The sequence below is a fragment of the Apteryx mantelli genome, chromosome 1 (assembly GCF_036417845.1).
Source record: "Apteryx mantelli isolate bAptMan1 chromosome 1, bAptMan1.hap1, whole genome shotgun sequence".
NCBI lineage: Eukaryota > Metazoa > Chordata > Aves > Apterygiformes > Apterygidae > Apteryx > Apteryx mantelli.
In genome coordinates, this window is record NC_089978.1 from 205406701 (window position 1) to 205425819 (window position 19119).

A 19119-nucleotide genomic window follows, 5' to 3' on the forward strand; every position below is an offset into this window, starting at 1 on the left:
AGTATATAAGAGAGAGCTTTCATTATCTGCCAATCTGTATGTCTTTTCCATTCATGATGCATCATTAGACCATCTGTATCTTTAATAGCTAACTGTGTGGGCACCAGCAGTTTAAATGTTTGCTGTAAGAAAACAGAGGATCCAAATGAAGCTGAGATGCCTCAGAATATCTGTGTCTAATGTTTTAAGTGGAATGGGAACAGTAGGTCTGCAAACAGTAGATTTGCACAGTAGATTGCAAACTATAAACAGATGTGTTTTGATGACCTTCTCTCCTCTGTCTGGTCTCCATTTATAAAATGGATGTTAGCAGATGAACTTCTTAGCATTTTATAGGCACCTGTGAGAATATACACGTGTTCGTTTCTGTTGAAATTGTGGGGAGGAATCAAAACAATTCATTGCTCCATACTTGGATTTCACTAGAATCAGATTTGGCATTTGTAGGGAAGCACCTTTGAGGTGCCGTTCTTTCACTCCACTGTCAACTGCAACCAGAGAAAATCATGATAGGTGGCCTGTGACCATGTCAGCAGCCAGAAGAAGGTAAATTCACCTTTGCAGTTTGAAAAGATAGTTTTTCCAGGTCACAACCGAGGACACTAGATGAGTGTGGGACATCTCACTGTTAACTTTGCTCTGGTCTGGAAGAAAGATGCAGTTTTCAAAAGACATCCTGGGAGACTGTCATTCCTGTAATCACCTTTAATCTGCCTGTGCCTCTGTCTGTGCAATGGGGAATGCCATGGGTTAGACACAAAATTTGAGATTGTCCACCGTAAAACAGAACCACTAATCTCCTTCATGAAAGCTTGGAGAGACAAAGTCAAGTTTTGTGGCATTCTGTACAATTGCATGTACTAATTGCCATTATTTGAGGAACATAAATATGGTTCATCTCATTTTAGAGATGGGGAGAAAGGTAGGCGAAAGAGGAGTGCTATGCCCCACAAAACAGGATGTGTCAATTTGCAAAGGGAACAAGAAATGCCTGGCTTCTGCTTTCACATAGTTTCATATACATTTCACATACAGTTCATGAGTCACATTCTTTCTCTTCTCCAAGCGAATCTGTAGTCAACTATAGCAAGCAAACATAAATGTCAGTACAACCTACTTGGATATAGGATAAAGAAAATGTTTGAAGAAAGTATTATATGATGGTGGCAATACTCTGCAAGACCCAATTTTTTTTTGAGTCCAGAATGAATCCATTTTATTCCTAGTTTGTTTAAGGGAGACCAAGCTCTCTTTCTTGTACTGTTTGTAACTCTTCTTATTACTCACTTTTACAGCATGTGGTCTTTGAAGTTTGAATCCCAACCTTTTTCTGGACAGGCACTAAGTAAAAAGGCAGTCTTTAGGGTTAGGCAGTGCAAGGTAAATTTTCAGCTCCATGAGCAGGAGCTCAGTTACATGACTTGCACTGCCATTAATGGGGGTCCTGCTGGTAAATTCCTATACACCACATTGAACTTTTACTTGTGAATGCAGAACTGTCACAGCTAATGAAACTTGGCTTTCAGGTAGCATGGTGTGTCGGGAGATGAGTCTGACAGGCAGAAAGCACTGCTAAGTACCCAGCTGAAAGTCTGGCTCTAACTCCTTGAACATATTTCCAGAAAATAATGGTGTGAATTAATGCTGCTGTGTATTAGCTGTTCCTTCTGTTAGGGATCAGTCCTGCTCCAGTGGTATTCCGCAGAAGCCAAGATCATGCCTGAAGTGTAAAGGTTTCTGTTTTCATTTAGCGTTGGCAATTTACTTTCATGTGTGTTTTCCAAGTACCACTTACTGTTATTTTATTTTCTTAGGAACATAGGACAGGGTCATCAAGGCCAGTCCTCTGCTAACACCAGCTCCTATAATCCCTATCACAAACTGATGAAGTTCTTTTGTACAGTTTTTGCCTCTGCTGCTTTGTCAAAGATGACCCCTCTGGTGGGTGGGCATCACCTGGTGATTTCTAGCCTACATTACTCACAAGCATTTTATACTCATTTGTTCTGGTACTAAGGTGTCCACTGCAATAATAAACTCTTATTTGCAAACTCTTCCTCAGCCTTTACTTTGATAAGCTAAACATACCAAGTCCTTTTTGTGTGTTTGATAAGGTAAGCTTGTAAGCTTAGGTAAGCCAGGTATTGCCCTGGCTGCAGTTCTGTGCATCTCTTGTAATTTGAATTCATCTTTAATAAGTGAAATCAAAATCATCCACAATACTTCAAATGCCAATATCCTATTTAATTCATAAAAATTCGCTCATACCCATCTTCCCAAAAACCCACTGTTGTATTGTTGTATTGCCTTTCTTACACTTCAGTCACACCATGGTCCATAATTTTCTTGTAGCCAATTAATCCAGTTAATTCTTTCTTCTTTTTCGTCATGTATAGCTGATGACCTGCAACAGAAGTTTTTGTCACTGGACCCCAAGTTTCATGACATATGATTAATTCTTTTTCTGGGACACACATATCTAAGTGATTCTTTTTTTTTTTTTTTTGATGCATGATACTCTAAATACTCTCCGTTTTACCAGCAAATGGTATTTAATATTAATTAAAATATTAAATAAATCAGTTTCATGATTCAGTTCTGAAGGAACTCCTAACTTAAGCTCCCTCCATTCCAGTCTTTTATTTTTGTTCAGATTACTTCAGTTATAAAATATTCCCTAAGCTAGGTGCTGAGAAGATGAGTGGTGTAGTACTTGCCACATATAAGAGAAAAAAAAGGTCCTTGTCACATGAACTCAGAGAATCTCCCTGTCCTTTCCCAGCAACATATCCTTCCATTTTGGGAAAAAGCCTGTTACATAAAATGGGCCTGCTGATACTATCAGAAAATCACCACATTTGTACTGAGTATAGTTTGAACTGAGTATAGGTATATTTTCATTCACATGAATATCCCATTTCTTCTTTATCCGCTTATGATCCTAACTGGTCACCTGAGCTAAAGAGGTGCCAGAGGTCTGGGTTGCAATGGCCAGTCAACATCTAGAGAAAAACTTTGCAATTTCTGTGTTAAATAGAAGGGGGTGGAGGGGGCAGAAGCTTTTGCTGCTGCAGTTATTTGACTGTGAAGGAGCAGCTGCAAACTGATGAGTCTCATCAGGTTGCAGTCTTGACTAACACAGGGCAGATACCCCCTGCTAAGAGGATAAATACCCGTCCTTTGTCACCCTTCCCATGCAGTAAATAGATTATTTCAGTGAAGCGAGGGAACATAAACATTAATCAAATCATTCCTCCAAATGAATAGAAGTAGCACCCAGAATATAAACATTTTAGTTTTGGAAGGGAAGGTCTGCCTCTTGGCTGGTTAATTTTCTATGGACTTTGAAAAGCTGCTTACTAACATTTTCAGCATTGCATATGACACCATTTTCAGCATTGCAATTATGTATGTTTCCTGCCTTTTCCAAGCTAGGCAGTTATAAAGTCGAGGGAGTATAGGAAAAATAAAATCTTCATTAATATCACTTAGCAGAGGTCAAAACCTTATATTGCGTAACTGCCAAAGTATGTGATCACATTAGTTTTTGGTAGAGGAAATGGAAAGTACTTTCCAACTGGAACTGACACCAGGAAACATCTTTTAAAATTGTTTTTTATACATTGGGATAATTACCTATATAAATAAATCTGTATCTCTGTGCAGATGATGAAACTGACTTTAAGCATTTTTGCATATTTCTGTGTGTACAACTGAAGCAGTGAGAATAGGCTTTTATCCCACACTGCTTCCTTGTTTGCTGTACAAATACGAATTTCAGTTTGCAGTTGAGCAATCCTCATTTCAAAGTGAGCGTACAGCAAACTTCGGTGTGATGCCCAGTCGTCTTCCGTCTTCGTATGGCTACAACTATTGTTGATCGATGAATCATAAAAGCATCTCTTGGCTTCCAAATTATGCTGCGTGTCTGGGTCAGAGCCCAGTCCCGTCGCTCCTGGGAGGCATCCCCGTGCCCTCAGTGGAACGGCAGCAAAGCGAGAGGGGTTTAGCTCATCACTTCTCCTTTACAAATAAAGTTCACGGAGATCCCATGTGGGTAGTGGATTAGGACTCTGTAGCTCTCTGCAAACACTGAGCATGAAAAACAATGTTCCGTTGCAATCTGCAGCTTTGGTGCAGCAGGTGCGGTCAGCGGCCAGTCACGCGTGGGTAAATTGCACGAAACTCTCTTAAGGGAGTTAATGGAGCCGTGCAGCAATGAAGGACGTGTTTGGGGTGAAGGCGCGAGGATTTGGTGTTTAGGGTCCAAACCCTGGTAGTTCTGTGGGCTTTCGTCACTGTTGGAATCGCTTAATTTCCCCAGTTTTCTTTAGTTTTTAAAAGTGGAGATAATGACTCCTCACAGACGAGCAATTAGGAGAATTTCAGTAAGGGCAGAAGTATGGAGTTCAGTGTGATAATTCCAGTTTCGTGGCCCACATTCACCAGGGCAGTTTGTGGGTCAGTGGGGAGGAGTTTCCTACCCTCTGAGTGGATCAGAGATCAGGGCTAGCCTGAGCGTTTCTTGCTGGCTCTACAGACGCTTCCCTCCATGCACCACCCACCCTATTGGTCCGCAGTGCTGGATCACGGCTGCCAAGCAAGCGAGTGAGCTCGACTCCAACCTTTATTCCTGATTGCCGGCTCCCCAGGCCGTTGATCTCTCTCACCCCGTGACTGGAAACGCTGGGGTCTCAGCTGGCTGAGCTGTAGGCAGCGCATTTCCATGCTCCCATCCCGTACCCAGGAGGCACTCGCAAAGGGCGTGCGCAGGCTTGGCCTCAGCTCCCTCCCAGTCATCAGGGGACCTTGTGTTGCAGCCTTTTCTGGAGCCTGCAGTCCTCACTGGGGGCTCGGACAGAGTACCCTGTTCAGGGAAAACTTGGGTTTAAGCCTCTAGCCTCAGTTGTGGTATTACATCGTTTTACGTTTTCCTGTCTTTGGACAAAAGCAATGCTAAAATTCAAGTAAGTTCACTCACTTGAGATGAAGATTTGCAAGATGAACACAATTCATTAGAGTTCACTGTGCAGAACTAGGAAAACACGTGTTTGAAGTGATTCAGGCCAAAGTGGTTCGGCAGTGGTTCAGCAGTGGAAAGGAACCATCAGTCACTTCTGGCCGTGCTGTGTACTGAATTGGGTGTGAACACCCTTTAGAGTCACCCATTTGGTTTCTTCTTGCCAGCCTGTCTTAGGTCAACTTAACTTAATGCTTTCGTGTTTGCACATCCTATTTTAGTCCCCTTCCAGGGGTAAGAAGAACTATGTTGTTTAGCTGTCTGTAGCAGCATTCAAATAGTGTATGTGTATAGCATTATATGATGTGTCATTTATTTCTTGAAGCCCAACATTGGACGATTAGGAATTCCCCACGGGCCTTCGGGGGAGAAGGTGGCCGTTGTAACCGTGGATGACTGTGACACGGCGGTGGCTGTGCGCTTCGGGAGTCTTATTGGCAACTACACATGTGCTGCCCAAGGGACTCAGACTGGCTCAAAAAAGTAAGGATTTCCTGTATGCATTTTCCACTCATTCTCTTATTTCAGGGGAGAATCAACAATATGTGATTAACCACTAGGCAGATTAGGCTAGAAAAAGAGATACAATTTACCAAGAAAAAGTGACAAGTTTTAATTTAGTAGACAAAATTTGGTGGAGGCAACTGCAAGAGTTAGCACAGTGGGAGGAATGCACTGATCTTCTCCTATACAGACATGTGCCTAAATTACTTGTAAAATGCAAGAAAAAGACCTGAAGATCAGTGTAGCTGGCTCCAAAAAAGTATCTACTTAGTATGAAAATGTAGAGAGAAGGACAAATAGACTTTTACGGGGATGGCTGAACAGCTTGTTACTGCTGTCTTTTGAGTTAATACTCCTATCTTAAAAGGACATAGAAATAAAGGAGGTACATAAAAGGTCAGTGAAAATCACTACCTAGGGAAAAAGAGTTTCCTGTGAGGAAAGGCTGAAAGTTTAGTACTACTTAGTTTACAGAGAAGATGGATTGCAAGCAACATGGTAAAGATATAAAATAATGACTGATGACAGAAAGGCCATTGAGATGCACATAGTGTTCTAAAATTGCAAGGGGAACATCATAAAAATTAGGGCTAATTCAAACTGACCAAATGTTATTAAGACTAAGCTCTTCAGAAGATTAAAAAAGGGTTGGACATTTTAAAATAATGAGGTCACTGTATCAAAATCAAAATCTATGGCATCTCAACCCTTCTGGTTGAAGAGTTTATACTGCAGAGTATAAACTAACCCCTGGGAACTGGAATCAGAAGTGTCCCACAGCTGCACATTGTCTCATAATTTTCATTTTCTTCCTCTGATAGTGACCACTGTCAGAGATGGATCGTTGGATTCCCATATGTGTATGACAGCTCCTAAGTTACAGGTTATGATTTTTTTGTAATGTCACTGAGATTGGTTGTTTTACTGGAAAGTTCTTTGATTACAAGCCCTGAAAAAGCAGATCTAGTAGTAAGGAGGTGTGTGGCAATATCAGTAAATTAAACATCTCAAATGTACTTTTGGGAAAGAGCAAGGTAAAAAAAACAAAACAAAACTATAACCCCAAAATTGTGACCGTTTCTTTGTTTCTTTAGATCTTTGGACCTGACTGGCCCTCTGCTCCTTGGTGGTGTCCCAAACTTGCCTGAAGATTTCCCTGTGCACAACAGACAGTTTATAGGCTGTATGAGGAACCTTTCTGTTGACAGCAAGCCAATTGACATGGCCAGTTTCATAGCCAACAACGGCACTCTGCCAGGTAGGAGTTGCTATGTCTTCAAAAGTCAACAAGAAAAAGCACTCTGCCATATATTAGTGTGTATAACGATTTAAGATTTCAAAGGAGAAGGCACGATGAGAAACACCAGGGGACCAAGGAATCTGCAAGGGCCCCAGTAACTCCCGTTGGTCCCCTTTGTGCCATGTGCTTGCTCCAGGCCACGCAGCAGGGGAGAGGGTGCTGCCAGACACCATGCTCCTGCCCCGTCACAGCACGACTGCACCCGGGCCGGCTGCCCACGCATTTGAGCAAGGTGTAATCAGCGCCTGTGCCAAGGACGCACACAACGGCCCACGGCACGGTGCACCCTTACAGCATAAAGTGGCACTTCAGGGCTTGTTTAGACCTTCTGCATTCCTGCAAATTTCACCCAGGAATTTGCACAGAGAATTTACCCCAGAATGAGCTTTTCCTCTTTTTTTAAAAAATTACCTGTTAAATGTCGCTTTGCTCTGAGAACTGATGGGATTAGTTTATGAAAAAGGAAATGATTTTAATGACTTTTCATCAATTATGTTTATCCTTTAAATCAAATTCTTCAGTCTTTTGAATCTGAAACTTGCTTCATGAAGCAGCCTGTAGGAGTTTCTAGTCTGGTTTCTGTGCCTGGATCCCTGCCTGTGATGAGCTCTGATGCACAAAATGCTCTCATCATCATAAAACTGGCACTTAATGGAGGAATGGCAAGTCCCTTCCTTCTGTAATACCTAAATTGCAGCTCTTTTAGATGTATTCCATTGATCATGGATTAAGAAGGGAGTTGCAACGCTAACTTCAAGTTCTCTTTTGTCTTGAGGCTTTTTTATTAACAGTTTTGTCTCTAATATTAGTTAAACACAAGGTTTTACTTTATGAAAATAGATAGCAGGAAAAGCATGACAAAAGAAGCATTTTTTCAGGATAGATTTTTATCCCTCATTTGGAAGGGTGTTCTATATGTTTTAACACCGCAGCTTATACTAGTGTTACACTCGTGTGACAGTACATATTGGCTTTCCCTGGGTAGTGTCTTGGTTATGTGAGATTAACTTGAGAACAGTGGTTCTGAGTCACAACACTGGTCCATATGGCTATCTCCTGCCGTGGCCAGCTGTGGGCGCCAAGGGAAGAGTATGAAAACAGGACGAGCATGCAATGGTATTTCCTCAAAATTTTCTCTTAGTCCCCAAAGATTTACAGCCTAGTGACTGTATTTAATAGCCTTTGATAGATTTTTCTGTATGAATTTGACATTTGTTGAGCTCATGGAAACTTCTACCATCCACTTTTTGCTTCACCTACTTCAAGGGTATTAAAAAAAGAAAAGCTATAATGATTAAGTGTCTTGTCTTTGACAGAAACTCAGATACAGTCATTCAGAGCCTTTTTTTTGTTAAAGCCATGCAATAGTCTAGGATGCCATGGTGTGATGCAGCTGCTGTGCCCACCTACACAAGTATCGAGTGGTTTCACGTAACTATTTTCCTGACTTCCAGGCTGTGCAGCGCAGAGGAACTACTGTGAAACTAACTGGTGCCAGAATGGAGGCACATGTGTGAATAAGTGGAATACTTACATCTGTGAGTGTCCCATACGGTACGGAGGGAAAAACTGTGAGCAAGGTAGGATGCACAAACCTCTTCATGCGTAGTCACATGTGCACATTTCATTAATAACCATTAACATATATGCCAAACTCTGATGCTTAGGGGATAGATAATAGAAGATTACAACTAAGACTAAAAGTCCATATATATTTGAAATAATATGTATATTTGAAGTAATTGTGAGATCACCTATATAGTAAATATGATATCTGACTTACTGTGATTAATAGTAACAGCTTTTACTGATTTACTTGCGTTAGCAAAGTAGTTCCACAGAGCTTGGCAGTATTTAGTAATTTGTTTATAGTAAAAATGCCTGGTCCTAAGCCCCTTTAAAACAGTGGAAAGAATCCCGCTGACTTTATTGGGCTTTGACTCAAACCAGGGGTGAATGTGCATTTTTAATCACCACTTTCCTGGTGAGAAGGCAGTCTCTGCTGAGTAAGAGCACTTTCAATTTTATTGGGTTTTTCTTTGATTGAATACAATGTGCATATATGTGTAAAACCTCATTATTGAAGGATGAGGAAAAAGCAGCAGGTGTGTTTTATAGGGAATGAAAGACTCATAGTTAGTTCCTTTCCGAGGAAGCGAGGAAGAGTCTGCATTGGGGGATCCATGGGTTCAGAGCTGCTGCAGCTCCTGGTGCCCACTGTAAGGTGGCTTCACCACATCTGGTTGTGGGTTGCTCATTTGTAGTCACATTGTGCTGGAAGCTTCCCAGAAGGACATCCTGCTTAAACTTGTGTAGCTTTCCAAGACTCGGAAGGCCAAATTCTGGCCTCACTTGCTCAGATGCAAATGTGGCATGTCTTCATTTCCATTATCCCCCCATGATGCTTAGCCCGGAATAGTTTGCAGTATGAGCAATAATTTTGTTCTTTTGATATTTCTACCCCACATCAGACATTCTTGATTACCCTCAGCAGGATGCGGACCCTGGAAAGGCAGTCCTAATCTTGAGGTTTCCAAACCATGGTGCGCACACCACGGCTGGTATGCAAACCACTTCAGCATGGTATACCTCTGCCTGGGCAAGATGTAGGTGGCGGCAATTGTTCTCACCTTGCCTTTTTAGAAACAGCTTAGGAAAAGAGGGATACAGGCAGAGCATGCAGTTAGGTTTCTGGTTTAGGAAATAATGGTCTGCGGTAGGAGGTTGAGAGAGAAAGGATGGTGGAGGCCTCCTGTGTCCCACCTATCACAAAGCCCAGAGCTACCATTACTGCCACTAGCGAGGTACCTACTTTCTGTGGCAGTTCCTCAAGTATTTTGAGCTCTCCAAGTTCGTATGAAAATCTTATTCTTCCACGTGCCTCATGTCAAATATCTTTGTTGATGAAGTTCTTGTGTTTTCTTCATGAGTTGTGTAGCACCTCTCTGTTGTCCTCGCTGGTACAAAGCCCATGCTGATGTCTCCTGAGAGGATGCCAGGGCCTGACTCTGATGTGAACTGTACTGGAGTAAATGGGGAGTAGTGTTGTCATGTACAAATATTATTTCCTATGTCTTTCTCTTAGTTTAGAATAGGAATTTCAAAATTCAGTCAAACGTCTTTTCTATTCATCTTTTTCTTATCCCAAACTAAATGCCAAAGCATCAATTTGGGGATTTAAAAAATCACTTCAGGAGTGTCTTTTAGGCACCATTTGATACTCAGTTTTGGTTAGAGCAATACAGTTCACAGCAATCGCAGCATTACTGTCCCCCAGCTTCAGAGTTCTCCCATACCCTAAGTGCAGTGAGACTTGAGCATTTTCTTTGTTATTATGTAAATATTTATTCTTGCTAAAGTTTCAATTTATTAATTTTTTTTCAGGATTTGTGGCCAGCAGTCCACTTGTTTCTTTGATTATATTTGTGGTGCAAAATGTCCCCAATAAAAAAATCACAAGCCCCCCCAAAATAAGGAATTTTTCTGAAATGTGACCAAAGATTTCAGGAGCCTGAAGTTAAAGTCAGGAGGGATCATCGACACACAGTACTCCTGACATTCAGACTGTTTATCTGAGTGCTGAGATATGTCTAATGAACCTAATAGTATTAGCTATCATTAGGCAGCTATTTTTAAAAAAGTTGTAGCTAAAATATTTGCATTCTTGTGTAGGAGTGATTGGCTGATGCGTTTCTGCTTTAGCAGTGCTGGACCTGCTTCAGTCTCTCGGAGAGCAATGGCTGTGGCGGGTTAAGGCGGCCACTTTTTTTGATTGCCAGCTCTTCAGAAAAAGTGCTTATTTTATGCTGTGCATTTACAGAGTACCTTCTGCAAAAATCGTTCCCATCTTTGGGGAGGGGAGGGGAGCTGTGCCCAGCCAGGCCTCCGGGAGGCGGGTGGACATCCCTGCACCCCGCGTTCCCAGCCCCAGCAGGCGGGAGCCTCTCAGCTCTGCACACTGGAAACACTCAGCAACGGTCTAGCAACCATCTAGCAACCACTGGCAGAGCAGCTGGGAGCTGAGGCATTTTTGACAGGGCAGAAGAGGGAGGAGAGGGCTGCTTTCTGCATGCCCAGAGCAGAAGGAAGAAGCAGTCGTGCCCGACTTTTACGTCCACGGGGCGCAGTGCGGGTGAGGAGCTGTGCCTGCCGGCCCAGAGAGCTGGAGCTCAAGCGCTGGACTCACGCTTTGAGCTAGAGGCATCTGTGTAGGGAGGCAAAACCGTTTTAAATTGCTTCTCGCAAATAGGGAGATAAAGGGCTTGTGGACAACACTGTCCTCCTGCCCTCTGTGCTCCTTCACAACCCCCCTTTTCCCTTTTAGAGACCAGCAAAGCAGACATAACACAGTTTTGTTTTCTTTTTTTTCTCCAAAAAATGCCATTTCACATCAACCTGACTTCATGTTCTGCAATAATGTTGTCACTCTACTTTTTTCTAAGAGCTTGTCATTTTAAAATAATACATTTACATTTGCATGATCTCTTCTACAAAACATCCAGAAGAGCTACCAGATATTTTACTGTGGGGTGGAAGGGGAAGGAGGCTGTCAAGCCTATCACCATCCAGCCGGACTTAGGGCATGACAAGGTGTATCGCTGGGTGCAGATCTGTGGCGGTTATTCCCAGGACGGGGAATACACCCCAGGATGGGGTGGAGGCGTGTGAGCCAGCTGGGTGCTGCGAGTAGCACAGAGCTCCCAAGGTCTGATTTATGCTTCCTCTCAGTGGGATAAACTAATCCATGGTGCCATAGCCCATCTGCTTGTGCTACCTGGGATAGCTGCTTTAACGGCCTGCAGGGCAGATGTATCCATGCTTTGCATGAGTAAAGTGCTTTTCATTGAAGGCTGTCATCAGCGTCTTCCTGTAGGAGCTGTTTTTGGGCAAGATGAGAGATGAGGGCACTGCTGCAGCACTCAGCTCTAGACGTTTAAGGGAGAGGATTTGGGTAATTCCACAAGAGCTTTCTCCCTATGAAAAGACTGTGTAGCTCACACAGCTGAATGACCTGGCCCTGGAGTATTGGAAATGAATTAATATTTCCTGTAGGCTCAGATCCATTTCTTCTGTTTAATCTGTTAATTAGAACCAGGTAATCAAAGATATGTTGAAAATGTCTGTAGCAAGTATTACCCTCATGCTTCCTGCTTTGTCCACTCACTCATCATCAAAATTATATCAGTAGAGATACTGAATTTAGCTTTCTAGGAATATCTCTCATTTGGGTAATACAGTAGCACTGTGGAAGTGTTGCCTTGGAGTGTAGGTGGGCCCAGAGACAAGCTACTACAAACCAAGGGAGGTTGTGAATTTATAGTATTTTCAGCTGCTTCCCAGTAACTCCCCTGGGCCAGATCTTACCCTGTAGTAAATGAAAAACAGCTCAGTGGAAGAGGGAGTAGTTACCTTGCATCATGCCTCCAATGCAGTGTTGTTCCTCCTCTTAACCTTTGCCTCAAAGGATATAAAGTGTTTCTCTCTTGTCTTTTGATTTACAGTAATGCCTTCTCCTCAGCGGTTCAGTGGGGAAAGCATTATCATTTGGAGTGACCTCGATATAACCATCTCTGTGCCATGGTACATTGGGCTTATGTTTAGGACCCGGAAAGTCAATGGCATGTTAATGCAAGCTAATGCTGGAACTGCATCCAAGATCAACATTCAGGTAAAAAATGTGGCCTTTTTTGCTTAGAAAAGAAATTCTCTCCCCTCCCCCTCTCCCATACCAGTGTGATCCACATATCAAACTACATATCTGATTAGTCCACCCAGCAGAACGTGCATCAGTATATACAAATGATTTCTTCAGAATTTGACTTTTGATCATTCTAAAATTCAGATGTTTTGATGTGAGCTGATTTTTTTAAACAAAGGTATGAGTGTGCATTGCTATAAATGAGAAAAATGTGTCTTTTTATTGCCTTTTTTTATCCTTGGTGGGATAAGTTAGAAACAGAATGTCCAAAGTTATAGAAGTTATTTCTATTGTTTCATTTTTTATTTTTTCCTTTGGGATTTGTTTAGGAAGCGCTGTTATCTTGCCCCCTAAACAAATATGCAGCAAAAAATAGACATGATATTTTTTTCAACAGATACTGAACAACTACGTGCAGTTTGAAGTGTACAGTGGCCTGAACCAAGTTGCTAGTTTGAAGATGACCCAATCGCGAGTCAGTGACGGGGAATGGCATCATTTATTAATAGAGCTAAAGAGTGCTAAGGATGGTAAAGACATCAAGTACCTGGCTGTCATGTCCTTGGACTACGGGATGTACCAGGTGAGGCAGCATCATAATTTTGCCATTAAGCACTACAGAAATATTTTCAGGAGAAAGTATATTAAAGAATTGTGGAAAAATACTTATGCTGTGAGCCATGTTCTATCATAACTTGTGCCTAATGAAGTCCCATTATTTTATTAAGCCTAATAAAAAAATACCTTCAGAACAAGTCTGTAAAAGGTGACATTCAGATGTCTAGCTCCTGACTGCTTTGATCATTTTTCTTTAGTCTGCTGTCAGCTACTGCTTGACTCCATCACTGCAGAAAGTTGCTGTCTGTGTTGCAGAGGATGATCACGTCCCTTACCTACTGTCCTTCTCTTCAACAGAGCACTGTGCAGATTGGAAATCAACTGCCTGGACTGAAAATGAAAAGCATCATTGTGGGAGGTGTCTCTGGAGACCAAGTCTCAGTTCAGCAGGGATTTTATGGCTGTATGCAGGTATGAAGTGAGAACTGTAGTAGCTAACTTTGAACTTATAAGAAAATACCCATATGAAGTCATGTGGGTTTTTTTCCCTTTTCATCCATCCTCAAACATTTTTGTTTCCTCCATCAAAATATCTAAGAATCAAAATAGTAAAGTTCATGCACTTTCCCAAGTACGAATCTAATCTTGTAGGGGAACAGCCTTTTTCTTCTGCTTCTGTGCTTTGATCAAAGACCAGCATTTGAAAAAAATCTGGTTTTGACTCATATCTTTGAGTGTGACCTCACAGATTAATGGAGTTTTTTGGCTCATATCTTTGAGTGTGACCTCACAGATTAATGGAGTTAGTGAGATATATAATACCATATCCTAAAAGAAACAGTAATACTCTAAATTAAAAAAAAAACCTTGTCTTTTGTAACCAGGGTGTAAGAATGGGAGAGACATCTACAAATGTGGCTACACTCAACATGAAACAGGCTATCAAGATCAATGTAAAGGAGGGCTGTGAAGTGGATAACCCTTGTGACTCCAACCCGTGTCCTCAGCACAGCTACTGCAGTGACGACTGGGACAGCTACTCCTGTGTCTGCGACCCAGGTAACACAGCGACCGCCACACGCATTGATCCAGGAGCTGCAGTCACATCTCCTTGGCATTACTTTGCAAAGCATGTGGCTGCTGCTCTTCTGATCCTTCTTCTTCCTCTTCCAGTTGGTGTTTTCTTTCTCTGTCTTACTGTAGCACCCTAGAAACTGCAATCGTAGACTAAAGATCAGTTGTTCTAGGCAACTTAACATTCAAACAGAAAAACAGTCTCTGTTTCAAAGGACTTTTTTTATACACCTCCCCCTTTTTTCCTTTTTTTCTTTTTTCTTTTTCCTTTCTTTCCCAGTCTTTCCTGCTGTTCAATTTCTGTCTCACACCCTGCATCCTAATAGAGATGCTTTGAATGTTTTCTCTGTTTCAGTGCATGTACCCAGCCCACGCTGTCAGCACCCAGCATAGTCACCTCCCATACACACAGGGAGAGAATACAAAACTCTCTGTAACACATGCCTCGAATATAAAACTGGGAACTGATGACCCAAGGGTGCCCCAAGCATGTTAACAGACTGTCAAAAAGAACAGCTCACTATCTTTTTGGCTGAGAGGAAAAAGAGTACCTTCTTTTTGACAGTATCTCAGGGGGAATCTACTGATTATTGAAGATGTGTTATTAGTGCATAAGCTTAAAATAGATGGTCTTTTGGAGAAATGCAAATCATAAATTACAGTGGTTTCTGTAATTTTATGACCTTGTCTCCCCAGGGTACTTTGGGAGAGACTGTGTTGATGTGTGTAACCTGAACCCATGTGAGCATGTCTCCACGTGCGTGCACAAACCTAGCTCATCCCATGGGTACACCTGTGAGTGTGGACAAAGCTATTACGGACAGTACTGCGAGAGCAAGTAAGGGAATGGTTTTTATTCTTTGGTTTCTTGATCCTTCCAGGTACCTCTTCTCCAAAGGCAGCAGTTCCCCCTCTTTCTTTTCCTGCTTTAGTTATCTTCCCTGGCATTATTTGAGGTTCATAGTAGTTGATATTTGCAGGCCTCCTGCCCTTGGGCGCTCCTGAGCTTTCTTCCCGTAGACCATGACTGGTGAATTTCCGTATACTCACAGGCCACTTCCCTTCATCAGCAGTTCAGGGACTCAGCCAGTAAGGCTCTGTTTACACAGCATTGCATCTGACCTGTGCGTTTTGGCAGACCTGGCCTGAGCTTGCTTTGCCCCTCTCTTTCAGTTCCCCCAGCACACACACAGAGCAATGCACCCATTTAGGTGGCCTGCCCAGAAAAAATGGCTTTGCAGGTTGGGTCCACTTCCTGGGCTGGCAAAAAAACACCCCTTCTGGGCAGCCTAGGAGGTCTAAGTCCTGTTGTGTGGTGGAAGCCTGCCGATTCCCTCATCACAAGCTTCCTAGTCTCAGCATTCAGCAACCAACCTCCTCTTATTCCTGAGAGAGCATTTTGACTTACTGTAATACGGGCCACTTATGATGTGCAAATAAAGCACATTTGTCTGTCCATTTAGGAATGTGATGTTTCCTTCCCTTTGAAAACTGCAAGCCACTTTCTCCACCTTTTGTTATATTGGCCTGCAAATATTGACCGTGATGTTGCCGGATTCATCTTTCATTCCTCTGGTTTAGCAATGTGGAGAGGTTGTCCCTTGTCCTTATCTGCTGACATCATGTCAAGTGCAGCGTTGTCTTTTCTGTATTATAAAGGATAGAAATACAAACCATGCAATTACCATAAGCAGAATTCATCATGGCCTTTGAGATGGCAGCAAGCAGCTTTTCTTTCCATAAGCAGAGAGGAGATTCCTTGGTGCATTATTGCAAATCACGGGCTTGGGAGTGCCAACCTTCAGGCTATCGCCTGGTGAACGCTTCCAGCTAGGGAGACCTGTGCGGCCTGGCCTCTCCCCAGAGCTGTCATTGCCAGCACAAGGGCTGCGGCAGCTGTGAGCGGAACCAGCTCAGAAACTTGCCCAGAAGAGAAAGAACCCAGCAAAAACAAGGGTTATCTTCCAGCAAGGTCGGCTTTTGGGTTAACGCGCAGCCTATGAATAGTTGTGCTGCTGCTCCATGGGGCAGGAACAGCGGCCGAGGGTAGGAGGCAGGTAAGACTGCTGCTTTCAGCGGCAGTACCAGCGTATGCTCCTTTGAAGTATTTTATGCAGCCTACAGAGGTGTGTGGTATTTTCAACTACTCTGCATACAAGCTGCCACAGTTTTTTCCTCCATGTCCTCAGCCACACATTTCTTCCCCCTCCCTTGTGACAATGCTTTTCTGGCCCTGTGGTGAGCTGGTTGAGAAAGCCAGATTGGCTAAAAATAGTGACTTTTCTTCATTGTGTCAGCTTGCAGCCAGTTTGGCACCCCAAGCTAGTGCGCCCTGAGGCTGGACAAGCGCCGATACCAGCAGCAGGGGTAGGACAGGACCGTATGGGCCCACAGGGAGGGGGGTGGCAGCACTGCAGCAGCTGTCTTTTAGGTTTAAAGTGCTGTGGAACTGTACCCCTCGGTTACGTCTATGACAGTAGGTAAACAGATCCAAGGCACAGGCTCAGCCCCTTCCTGCAGTCGTCCATGCTGTTTAACTGCTAGCACACTCCCGCACGAGCTCCGCAGCCTGCCCTGGCAGTGCCCAGCCGTCACTCTGGAACTCAGATTTGGCCCTAAGCCCTTTTTTTCCCACCTTTTAAGGGTAAGCTTAAAATGGGATTTCAATGTGATTTTCTTTTATAGGATTGACTTGCCTTGTCCCAGAGGCTGGTGGGGAAATCCCATTTGTGGTCCCTGTAATTGTGAGACTAGTAAGGGGTTTGATCCCGATTGCAATAAGACTAATGGAGAATGCCATTGCAAGGTAAGCAAAAGAAACCTGTCAAGTCAAAATTTCTCTAGGTTAAAAAACAACTGTATCAGTAATAAGTACAACTGAATATCTGAAACAAAGTACACACAGCTTTGCATCATGTATGTTCATGATATAGTTAATCTTTACCTAAAACATTTTGCTGGCCCTACCCTTCACAAAATCATACTGTGCAGCTCTTATCTTATTTGCATTTGGAAAGCAAAATTGAGAAAACTGAGAAACGGAGAAAGCCTGGATTCTGATCTCTCTGAATACAGCCCAATTTATTGGGGGAGGTCAGCCCTGCGAGCAGAGGAATGCTGGTGATTATTTTGTTATATCACAAGTGAGTAATAGCCATGAAATGGCTCAGTCCCACTGGGTGAAACTCTCTTCTGTGCAGTGGGCCAGCAAAAGGCCTTGCTGCTTAGGAGATGATTGAGCTGAATTTGAGAGGTAAAACGCTTTCCTCAGAGACAGCTCTGTCGAGTTTAAGAGGAGTTAGCAGCAGACACGTAGGGCCAGAAGGTAGACCCAGGATGGGAGATGGCTTCCTCCCCCAGCTTTTACAATGGAGTTTTTACGATAGGTTTTGCAATAGATTTGAATGATAGAGCAATTGTGCCTGTTTAAACTGGTGGCAGTGAATCTGGCCCAGTATGTCTTTCCTAAATGACAGCAGGACACACAGCAACAGCTACATTGCATTGAGTCAATGGACTGCCAACACCATTGTCTTGTGTAACCACGTAAGGCCTCGGATCAAAAGCATTTAAAGATGTGATTTCAATACGTGATTACTGTTTTCTCTCCACCCTGTACATAAAGCATAAATGGACAGTGCAGGAAGTTTTCTTATTAGTTTGTTCATGCCCTAGAAGAGTAGCATTGCAAGGCAGAGAAAACCACAAATGCTCCAAGAATGCATTTGTTGGGCACCGGCAGTGAGCACACGATGAATAACATGGGCCAGGCTCTCGGCCAACCTGCAAACGGCGGTCTGAATCCTGGTGCCCACGGCACAGGGCAGCAGTGCAATTCCTGCCTCTGCATTGCCTGATCGCCTGGGCTGTTGCAAGTCACAGTAGCAGAACACACTTCTCATAACTATTATTTTTCTTAATAGTAATAATAGTTTTCTTAATAGTAGTGTAATTATTACCCTGTGCTCTGCTGAAGTAGCCAGCAGCGTACTGTCTGGGTAACTGGAAAGTCTTTTCTGATGCACATGCTGCTGAAGTGGGACTTCAGAAACACAGGAAACCTGGAATAAAAGCAAAATACCTTGTGCCTATCCTTTCTGTTTTTCTAGGCAAATTACTACAAGCCCCAGAGCAGTGACACCTGCTATCCGTGTGACTGCTTCCCCTCCGGCTCCCACACGCGCACCTGCGACATGGAGACAGGACAGTGTCCTTGCAAACCTGGAGTGATAGGGCGGCAGTGCAACCGCTGTGACAACCCTTTTGCTGAGGTTACCACCAAGGGCTGTGAAGGTACTTCCCGTCCAGCACTACTGCTGATCCGTTGGAGTGTAGTTATCAGACTGGAGCCATTGCCAATGCAGAGACAGGGGAGCGCGAGGCGATGGGTTTGCAAATGTGTCATGGGATACACGTGAGCCAGGCAGGGTGGCTCTAACGGGAGCTGCAGTAGCCTTAACCCACCACCCCCCTAAATCTGTGCCAACGTGACTCACAAGGATTGAGAAAAATAATAATATTTCACGTAATTTCATCAAATAGAAATACAGTTACCTAAGGAGTTGGACGGGGGAGAGCAAAACATGCTGATCCTGATTTTGCTAGAAACGTGAGTTCATCTGCCGGTGCAGTATTGCATTACTGTGCCACAACTGAAGGGATCGGTAACAGCCCTTGCGCCTTCTGCCCGTGGAGGCCATGCCACACGCCGAGTGCCCTCTGCCGGTCCCGCCACCAGTCACCGCAAACCAGTTCTGCCTTTCCTCCCACCACCCTTCTCTGATCAGCACAAAGCTTTGGTAGCAGTCATCTCACAACTGCGTGTGGGTGACACAAAGGAGCAACCCAATAAAGGAGCAGACAGAGATAAGCAGATATAAAATCCAGAGTCCCCTAATCATCCCAAGCTTTCCTTTGCCTGTACCCGTCTGATGTCATGGTTGAAAAGGAGCAGCTGATGGGCTG

The 19119-nt window shown here is 43.4% G+C and overlaps 1 protein-coding gene across 1 annotated transcript in view; it reads left to right on the forward strand.

Annotated features, from left to right (window-relative positions):
- Positions 1 to 19119, forward strand: part of CELSR1 (cadherin EGF LAG seven-pass G-type receptor 1) — a 183415-nt gene that overhangs the window by 124970 nt on the left and 39326 nt on the right. Inside the window, exons 6-15 of the mRNA XM_067315932.1 lie at positions 5346 to 5503; positions 6619 to 6782; positions 8279 to 8404; positions 12326 to 12492; positions 12920 to 13105; positions 13438 to 13551; positions 13965 to 14139; positions 14851 to 14992; positions 16840 to 16960; positions 18264 to 18447. Of these exons, the coding sequence (XP_067172033.1) occupies positions 5346 to 5503; positions 6619 to 6782; positions 8279 to 8404; positions 12326 to 12492; positions 12920 to 13105; positions 13438 to 13551; positions 13965 to 14139; positions 14851 to 14992; positions 16840 to 16960; positions 18264 to 18447 (1537 nt within the window). The remainder of the gene's footprint in view (positions 1 to 5345; positions 5504 to 6618; positions 6783 to 8278; positions 8405 to 12325; positions 12493 to 12919; positions 13106 to 13437; positions 13552 to 13964; positions 14140 to 14850; positions 14993 to 16839; positions 16961 to 18263; positions 18448 to 19119) is intronic.